This window comes from Castor canadensis, chromosome 11 (genome assembly GCF_047511655.1).
Source record: "Castor canadensis chromosome 11, mCasCan1.hap1v2, whole genome shotgun sequence".
Classification (NCBI taxonomy): Eukaryota; Metazoa; Chordata; class Mammalia; order Rodentia; family Castoridae; genus Castor; species Castor canadensis.
In genome coordinates, this window is record NC_133396.1 from 13,745,961 (window position 1) to 13,755,601 (window position 9,641).

The 9,641-nt window shown below is 50.2% G+C and overlaps 1 protein-coding gene across 6 annotated transcripts in view; it reads left to right on the plus strand.

Annotated features, from left to right (window-relative positions):
• Positions 1–9,093, plus strand: part of Mrc2 (mannose receptor C-type 2) — a 55,287-nt gene extending 46,194 nt beyond the window's left edge. For 4 of the 6 annotated variants that reach the window (XM_074045363.1, XM_074045364.1, XM_074045360.1 and 1 more), the window contains 11 exons: positions 392–534; positions 4,127–4,241; positions 4,382–4,545; positions 4,720–4,828; positions 5,387–5,625; positions 5,766–5,934; positions 6,027–6,176; positions 6,572–6,691; positions 6,904–7,083; positions 7,580–7,600; positions 7,712–9,093. In XM_074045363.1, coding sequence (XP_073901464.1) covers positions 392–534; positions 4,127–4,241; positions 4,382–4,545; positions 4,720–4,828; positions 5,387–5,625; positions 5,766–5,934; positions 6,027–6,176; positions 6,572–6,691; positions 6,904–7,083; positions 7,580–7,600; positions 7,712–7,935 — 1,634 coding nt within the window. In that variant the 3' untranslated portion in view covers positions 7,936–9,093. The remainder of the gene's footprint in view (positions 1–391; positions 535–4,126; positions 4,242–4,381; positions 4,546–4,719; positions 4,829–5,386; positions 5,626–5,765; positions 5,935–6,026; positions 6,177–6,571; positions 6,692–6,903; positions 7,084–7,579; positions 7,601–7,711) is intronic. The other 2 variants (XM_074045361.1, XM_074045362.1) reach the window with 2 other exon arrangements.
• Positions 9,094–9,641: the final 548 nt, after the last annotated feature.

A 9,641-nucleotide genomic window follows, 5' to 3' on the forward strand; every position in this document is an offset into this window, starting at 1 on the left:
TTTTTACTTGGGGCTGGCCTCAGACCATAATCCTCCCTACATACCAGCCCCCACATAGCTGGATTACAGGCTCTTACCACCACACTGTACTTATGGATTGAGATGGGCTCGAGCTAACTTTTTTTTGCTGGGGCTGGCTTCGAACCATGATCCTCCTTACCATCACCTCCTGAGTAGCTGGATTTCAGGCGTGAGCTTGGCTGCTCTCATTCTCTTTGTTCCCAAATTCAAGAAGAACTGGACCCAGACAAGGTTGGGCTTGCCCCCATGGCAAGCTAGAGAACTTGAGTTCAGAGCTGGACACAGCCTGAAAGTGAGCATGAGGCCGAGAGTGCTGCCAGCCCTGCCCTGCCCTGTCCTTGGGTGACCACCCTCCCCTCCCCTTTCACAGAGGACTGGGGGGACCAGAGGTGCCTGACAGCCTTGCCCTACATCTGCAAGCGTACTAACAGCAGTGGGGAGACGCAGCCCCCAGACCTGCCACTTCCAGCCCTGGGGGGCTGCCCCTCTGGCTGGAACCAGTTCCTCAACAAGGTAGGAGGTGGGGAGGGGACCCCCAGGGGAGCCAATGGGGGAGGATGTGAACATGGGAGGACTGAACCTCAGGAGTCCTGGCTGTTTGGCCACATCAGAGTTATGGCCTCTGGACTTTACCCACCAACCTCTCTTTTACTTGGCCCCAAGGCCAGGGCTAAATTATTTGGAAAATGACTCAATGTAGTTAACACCTTCTAATCCTCCAAGCAACAAGGTCCTAATACTTAGGCAAGTTTTTTAGATCAGTGGTTGCCAAACTGTTTGATAATCAGATCTTATTAGTAAAACAAAACATTGATCATAAATATCCAAACTATGTGAGGATACATATTATTTATGTATGTAAATAAAAACTATTTAAATATTAGGGCTCTACGAGTAGTTCAAGTGGTAGAGTGCCTGTCTAGTAAGTGCAAAGACCTGAGTTCAAATCCCAGTACCACCAAAAAAGACAAAAATATATAAATATATAGTAAAATATGCATAAGAATAAAACAATTTAAAGCAAAGTAGAAGATGAAAAATGATATTTTTAAATAAAAAATTCTTTATTATATGAAAATGGGCTTACTCATAATTATAATAATTATGAATTTTTAAATAATTTTAAATAAGGCTATGTGATTACATATACTTCAGATTTTTCTCTGCAATCCATTTATTTTTTAATTTAATTTTATTTTAAAATAGATTAATATAAACATTACACATTTATGTGATACTATGTAATGTTTTGATACACGTATACATTGTGTAAGGTTTAAATCAATATCAGGGTAAATATATCTTTTACCTTAAACATTAAACATTTATCATTTCTTTATGGTGAAAGTGTTCAAACTCCCTTCTTCTAGCTTTTTGAACTATACAGTATATTATTGTTATCTATAATAGCTCCTAACTAACTGTAATAGTACCAATCCATCAACCTTTCCCCACCCTCCCTCCCAGTGTACTTTCCCCAGCCTCTGGCAGACACTGTTTTATTTTCAACTTCTGTGAGATTAACTTTTTCATATTCCAGTGTGAATCAGATCATCTTATCTTTCTGTTATTTCACTATTTAAAAAAAAATCTTGGTCTGACACTTTGTGATTTGTGACTTACTGTTCTTGTTGGAAGTTCAAATTTTTTCAAATCATGGATGTAATGGTTGTAGTTTAAAAAGGTGTCACACAAAAACCAACAGACCAAAATAAAACGTTGGATTGGAGGCATGGCTCAAGTAGTAGAGTGCCTGCTTTTCAAGCATGAAGCCCTTAGTTCAAATCCCAGTGCCACCAAAATAAAACAAACAAGCAAAAAACCTCCAAAAACTTTGTGTTATAAAGTTTGTCTCCTCATTATCCAGGTGCTGGTGGCTCAGGCCTGTGACCAAGTGAATCACAGTTCGAAGCCAGCCCATGCAAATAGTTTGAGAGACCCTCTCTCAAAAAAACCCATCACAAGAAAGGGTTGGTGGAGTGGCTCAAAGTGTAGACCCTGAGTTCAAACCCCAGTATCACTGCCCCACCCCCCAAAAAAGTAAAAAATTTGCCCATCATTGGCTGGACTTTCTAAGAAATTCTTCCCATTTTTAGTCCCTCTACCAATTAAATAAAGGTTTTTGTTTAAAAATTGGCTAGTAAATTTCTGTTTTCCCAATTTGTCTCAAAAACAAATCAGAAGACCTGATCAAGAGGGCAAAAAAGTCTTTGGAAAACATTTTAAATGTTTATTTATATATTTGTTTGTTTATTTATTTATTTTTGAGGCCTGCTATGTAGCCCAGACTGACCTTGAACTCACTATTTACTTAAATCTGGCCTTGAACTTGAGATCCTACTACCTCACCCTCCACAATGGTGGGATTACAGGTGTGTACTACCATGCCTGGCTAACTGTTCTCTTTTTCCATCAGCACCATTGTAATGAAACCAGTTACTCTCCTGCTTAGTAAGAAGCTTTTGTGTGTGTGTGTGTGTGTGTGTGTGTGTGTGTGTGTGTATGGTACTGGAGTTTGAACTCAGGGCCTAGACCTTGAGCCACTCACTCCAACCCTTTTTGTGATTTTTTTTTTTTTTTTTTGAGGTAGGATCTTGCAAAGTATCTGCCTGGCTGGCTTCAAACCATGATCCTCCTGATCTCTTCCTCCTGAGTAGCTAGGATTACAGGTGTGAGCCACCCGCACCTGGTTCAATATTTGTAAATTTTTTTTTTCAGTTACAAGGTTTTAGTGAGAAACTTTTGAAGTCTACGAGGCTGTTGGGTCCATCACTACCTGGCCACAGCACCTTGCTTTACTAGTTTTGTGCCTCCTTTGCATCCCCCACAGCATCTGGATATAGATAAAGTATTTATGGACCTGCCTCTCCCACTAGATTTTAGCATCTAGAGGTCAGGGCTGCTGGTTCCAGGCCTAATGTACTGCTTAACATACTTGTACATGGGTGGGATGAGTACTATCCAGACTGAACTGAATACTCTCGCCTTTAGCTATTACTTCTTGTCAGTACTGGTGTGACTTTGCCGCTTCTAAGCGTCCATGACTAATTGCATGAGATGCTTAAGTGGGGACTCAGCATGGCTCTGAACTACTTATATGAAATAAAATCCATGAACTTGGTGACAAACCTCCCAGAAACTCTTGCATTATTTCTGGGTTTACAGTTTTCTATCTCAAATTTAAGCTAATCATTAATAGTGAGAACACTCCACTTAATGGACATACTCTGTTACACACTGCTATTGTTATTTTGAAGAGGATTCCCACAGACAAGGTTTTTTTATTCCCACTTTACAGAAAAGTAAATTGAGGCCAGAAAGTCAGAGCTGGAACCTGACTCCTGCCTCCTCCTACCCCTGTCTTTATGGCTCCAAAACTTCTATACCTCTTTTTTTTTTAAACCCCATCACTGCCTCTTAGCAGAAAATTAGTGAAAATCATTCATTTTCTAAGAAGAAGCAGTCTTCACTTGATAAAAAAGATCTCCCACACTGGGTCTCTTTAACCTTGTGGAAGTAATGAAAGTGGGAAAAAATGCAAAATCACGGCCTAAAAAGACCGTAGAAAATAAAAAAGTTCCCAGAGATGATTCTGGAAGCTCAAAGGACAAGATAACAGATTTCAGACAGAACTCAGGGGGTAGTTAGCAGAAAGCAAGGCTTCCCAAGGCTTGGCTCAACCCCCGTGCTGTTGTCATAGGTGGTAGATCTTTTGGTGGCCCAAAGAAATCTGCCTAGCAAGCATGAGGCTCTGAATTCAAACCCCAGTACCCCCAAAAAAACCCACCCACCTCCCCCCGCCCCGGGACTGAAGACAAGGATCAAGCCGAAGAGCACTTACCTTTGCAAGCACAAAGACTTGGATTCAAAGCCCAGTCCTGCAAAATGAATAAATAAATAAATAATCCCGAAAAGTGTGGGTACCTGTGTGTGAATCCTGTGTGCCAGGTCAAGGGGGTGGGAGTCTTGTCCAGGGAGACCCAGATATTGCTCTTTCAGCCCCAAAGCCTCGAAGGACCTACTGCTGAGGTGGCCTCACAGAGTTTCTGGGTTTGTAGGACAGGAAGGTGGAGCTGGACCTAAATCCACCCCTCCCATTCCACAGTGTTTCAGAATCCATGGCCAGGACCCCCAGGACCGGGTAAAGTGGTCAGAGGCACATTTCTCCTGTGAACAGCAAGAGGCCCAGCTGGTTACCATTGCAAACCCCTTAGAGCAAGGTAGGCCATAGGCCAGCCCATGGGGAGGTCCCAGTTCTCCAACACAGTTCCCCCTCCCCCTTCTTCCCTCCTCCCAGTGTCTAAAGCAGAGCAAGCAGGGGCCACCCCATCACTCTTGGCTCTCTTCTGGGGGTCTGTAGCGTTCATCACAGCCAGCCTACCCAATGTGACCTTTGACCTTTGGATTGGCCTCCATGCCTCACAGAGGGACTTCCAGTGGGTGGAGCAGGAGCCTTTGCTATATGCCAACTGGGCACCAGGGGAGCCCTCTGGTCCCAGCCCTGCTCCCAGTGGCAACAAACCGGTGAGGATGTCTTTTCACCCCATCTCCCCCACCCCATCCTTCTGTCTTCCTCTGCATGCAGCCCTCCACCCACCCCATCTCCCCTCTCCCTGCCTTTTTGCTGTCCTTTGAGGGGCCAGTGGCATGAGAGAGGGGCAGTCACTGGGACTTCCCTGAGTAGCTCCTTCCCCCCAGACCAACTGTGCGGTGGTCCTGCACAGCCCCTCAGCCCACTTCACTGGCCGCTGGGATGATCGGAGCTGCACAGAGGAGACTCATGGCTTCATCTGCCAGAAGGGCACAGGTACGTGTCACCAGTGCACTGGGAAACTCCAGCACTGCACTAGTAGCTATGGGCCGTGCTAGGAGGAGTGAACAAAGTGTCCTTGATCTCCAGCCCTTGGGTTTGTAGGACAGGGAGTCAGGTATCTACTTAGGAAGCTGGTGAGCAGAAAAGCAGGTGCTAGTGAGAGGAAGAGGCAGTAGAACGGAGGGGTCTCAGGAGGAAGGTCTGGGGCAGGGAGGGTCACCTGGGAGCACTGGACACTGGGCTTTGTGACATGCCAGCATGCCTGGTGTCAGGGCCCCTAAGGTTCTGTGTTTGAGGCACCACCAGCTCTCTGCATGGTGCCCCCTGCCCTGGGCTCCTTGGTTAGGGCTAGGAGAAGGCCCTAAGTTCCTTCTCTGCTTGTTAGCAAGCATGTCTTATTAATAAGAACAGCGGTGAACACTTACCAGGGTTAATTTGTACCAAGCACCATGCCCAGTGGAGGCCTGGTCTTTGCCTGATCCCCCTCAGCCTCATGCCTGAGAATGGGTGAGGAAGGCAGAATCCAGTCTGAACCCTGCTTCCTTCCCCTAGACCCCTCCCTGAGCCCATCCCCAGCATCGTCGCCTCCTGCCCCGGGCACTGAGCTCTCCTACCTCAACGGCACTTTCCGACTGCTGCAGAAACCACTGCGCTGGCACGATGCCCTCCTGCTGTGCGAGAGCCTCAATGCCAGCCTGGCCCATGTCCCCGACCCCTACACCCAGGCCTTCCTTACTCAGGCTGCCCGAGGGCTGCGCACATCACTCTGGATCGGGCTGGCCAGTGAGGAGGTGGGCTCCTAACACTCGAGCCCTTACCCCATCCTGTCCACCACCTTGATTTCCTTCCCTGTCCCCTCCTCCCCCCCTGCCTTGACTGCCCCTCACTGACTGTCCTTCTTCTTCCCACCCAATGGTCCCCTCCTGCCCAGGGCTCCCGGCGGTACTCCTGGGTCTCAGAGGAACCACTGAGTTATGTGAGCTGGCAGGACGGGGAACCCCAGCAGTCAGGGGGCTGTGCCTATGTGGATGTGGATGGCACCTGGCGTACCACCAGCTGTGACACCAAGCTGCAGGGGGCTGTGTGTGGGATTACCAGAGGTGAGTGCCACCAGCTGAGGTCAAGGCCTGGGCAAGGAATAGATGGTCCCGGGAGGATGCTGGGCCACATTCTCAATCCTGCACCCCCACAGGGCCCCCTCCTCCCCGAAGGATAAGCTACCATGGCAGCTGTCCCCAGGGGCTGGCTGACTCAGCGTGGATTCCCTTCAGGGAACATTGCTACTCCTTCCACATGGAGCTGCTACTGGGCCACAAGGAGGCGCTACAGCGCTGCCAGAAAGGTAGGTGGGGGGCAAGTCAGCTTACATGGGCACTTTGGGTGACCTCCTGGAACGCTCAGACCCCATGAAGGAATACTATGCTTGCTATACTCTACCAACAGGCAGCTCTTACTCCAAGTCCTCCTGTTGCAGTGTTTGAAACAGGGTCTTACTGTGTATCCCAGGCAGGCCTGGAGCTCTCTTATCTTCCTACCTCAGCCTCCAACTTTCTAAATACCCAGAGATCATACGTGACATATGTACAGTATATCTCCCCAACACACACACACACACAAATGCCTGGCTCCTAGACCATCTGTAGTCAGGATGCTAGAGAGGAAGACTAGGATCATTCTGGGGGCTCTGTCACCCCAGGGAGACCTGCTTGTCCTGACATGGGCCTCCCTTGTGTCCAGCGGGTGGGGCAGTCCTGTCCATTCTGGATGAAATGGAGAATGTGTTTATCTGGGAGCACCTGCAGAGTTCTGAGGGCCAGAGTCGGGGCGCCTGGCTGGGCATGAACTTCAACCCCAAAGGTGGGTGCTCCTGGTGGGCGGGCAGGGAAGCCAGGACCAGGTAGGAGAGATGCCAATTCCCTCTGCCTGAGTCCTGCCTTACTGGGTTTGGGGAGGGAGAAGGGAGGGTTAGTTCTAGAACACTCACTGTTTCCTGCCTGCCCCCACCCCATCTTGGCACCTGCTCCATCTTGGCCTCATCCCCATGCCCCTTCAGTGCCTTCTTTCCACAGGAGGCACGCTGGTCTGGCAGGACAACACAGCTGTGAACTACTCCAACTGGGGCCCCCCGGGGCTGGGGCCCAGCATGTTAAGCCACAACAGCTGTTACTGGATCCAGAGTAGCAGTGGGCTGTGGCGCCCGGGTGCCTGCACAAATGTTACCATGGGCGTTGTCTGCAAGCTCCCTCGAGGTGAGTGTTCTGGCAGCCCGTGTTATGGTCCCTTCCACCTCTGCACAACTGCGCCTGGGTTGGGACCAGGGGTTGTTTCTTAGTCTGTAGGAGACACAGTGGATGAGAGGGCTTGAACAGACCACAGACCAAGACTTTGAGACTTTCCCTTGGGGAACAGTCTGTAGGAAGGACTGGCCCTGGGACTTACCTTAAAAACTAGTCAGCAAAACCCTAGGGGTCAGCAAGCCCCTGTTACTCTACAGTGGTTGAAGACACGGACAGTGTTCAAGCCTTGGTGACATTACTTATCAGCTCTGCAATCTGGAGCAAGTTCCTTGAACTCTCGCCTCAGTTTTTTCATATGTAAATAATAGTATGATCTTGCAGTCATGCAGGATGAAGAGAGTTCTTACAGTGACATTCTGGAAGCGCTTTCAGGTGTTTGCTTAACTTATTATTACAATAATTATGATGACTGTTATTAACCGTCTCCTCCCTCTTCCTGCTGCTGAAGAGAACAGCTTCTCACCATCAGGTGAGTGGAAGGCTGCCCTGGGACAGGGCCACACACCTGGCTCTTCCCCTTGTCCCCTGAAGACAGGGCTAAGGTCTAATGGCCTGATGCCCCCCTCCCCTCTCCCCACAGCAGCGCTCCCTGAGAACCCAGCGGCCCTGGTGGTGGTACTGATGGCGGTGGTACTGCTCCTGGCACTGCTGACTGCAGCCCTCATCCTCTACCGGCGGCGACAAAGCGTTGAGCGAGGGGCCTTCGAGGGTGCCCGCTACAGCCGCAGCAGCTCCGGTCCTGGCGAGGCCACTGAGAAGAACATCCTGGTGTCTGACATGGAAATGAATGAGCAGCAAGAATAGAGCCAAGGGCATGGTCAGGCTGGAGCTGGGGAGGCCAGGCCCCAGGACAGCCAGACCCTCCCACCCAGCTGCTAGTCCAGTTGGCCTGTGGAGGAGAGCCCTAGGGAGTTGCTATTGGGAGTCAGGGCTGGGTGGGGCCTGGACTGGGGGGTGTCCCACTCTCCTGTGAGAACTGGGCTGAGACCAGCTGAGTGCTGTGTGATGTTTCCCTTTCTGGGGGGAGGGGGGCTGAGGTCTTGTCACCTGGACCTATGTCCCCACGGTAACCAGAGATAGGACGGGAGGGCAAAAGAGAGCCACTGCCTCTTACTCCCCCACCCTTCACCGCCCCCCCCCCCCAGCCCAGGCCTACTTGATCCCACAACCCAGAACCCCTTGCTGTTTGCAGACCTGGGGAGTCTGCCCTGTCCCCTGGGGCAGCTCTCTTGCTTCTCTCTTCCCACCTGTTGTCTCAGCTCTGTACCCTTCCCTTTGCTCTCTCCCCTCTTCTCACCAAGCCCCTCTTTTTGAGAGCTAGGGGCCTAAGGTCTGGGAGCCCTTTTAGCTCTTGCAGGGGACTGAGCAGCTGTCATTCCTGTGCCTGCTGGAGTGGCCACAGGGTGTGGCAGAAGGAGCCTGGTGGCTGGTGCATGAGAACAGGCAACATTGTGGGGTCTGCTGGGGTGGAGACAGGACTGGGGAGACACACTCCATCCTCCCAAGGGGAAACTGGGCTGAGTTGGGGTGTCATCTCCTGCCGGTCGGGGGAGGGATGTGTCCCTGAAAGAGTCCCCTGTGGGGACCAAAATAAGTTCCCTGATGTCTCCAGCTCCTGGTTCTGCTTTGGGGAGAGAGAGGAGGAGGTTTCTAGGGTCCTGGGAGCCTGGTAGAAGCAGAAGCCCAGGACTGTGCCAAGTGCTGCCCTCTAGTGGAGCCAAGAGGAAACCGTGCCAGCTTCTGGAGGCTCCAGTGCTTTTCCAAGGAGCCAGAATCCAGCCAGGATGGAGTGTGCGGCCAGTTCCTGGACACCCCACAGGACAATGTGAACTTGGACTCGAAGATATGGACCCTTTTTTGTAGTTCTTGATTTTTTTTTAAATGTGCCATTATTGTTCTAAAAAAAAAAGTTAAAAAGAAAAGCAAACAAATAAAACACCTTCCAGAGGCTTGAGAGTTCAAGGTTCCTCCTGCCTTGTCCTGCGGCCAGCCTGATTCCCCACAGCCCTTCAGCCCTTTAAAGATAAATGCAGACTTTGGAGCCTGCAACATGTGTTGTTTCTGCAGCCAATTTGCTTCTGTCTCTGAGGACACTTGCTCTTGTCACCCTGCTGGGCCTCACTTAAGTGTGTGTGTGCTGGGAGTGGGGGTTGAGAACTCAGGAGCCAGGCCAGCCTTGCCCAACAGCATGTAAGTTTGGGTGACTTAGCTCATGGCACCTGTGTAAGCAGGAGAAGAGGACCCGCCTCCTGGGGTTATTTGAAGGACACTTGAGAAGGAAGTGAGTCCCCCTTGCAAAGCACTTAGAGCGATGCCTTTTGTTGTGGGGGGGTACTGGGGATTGAACTCAGGGACTACACCTTGAGCCACTCCACCAACCCTTTTTTGTGATGGGTTTTTTTCAAGATAAGGTCTCTCAAACTATTTGCCCAAGCTGGCTTCCAACTGCGATCTTCCTGAGCTCTGCCTCCTGAGTAGCTAGGATTACAGGTGTGAGCCACTGGTACCTG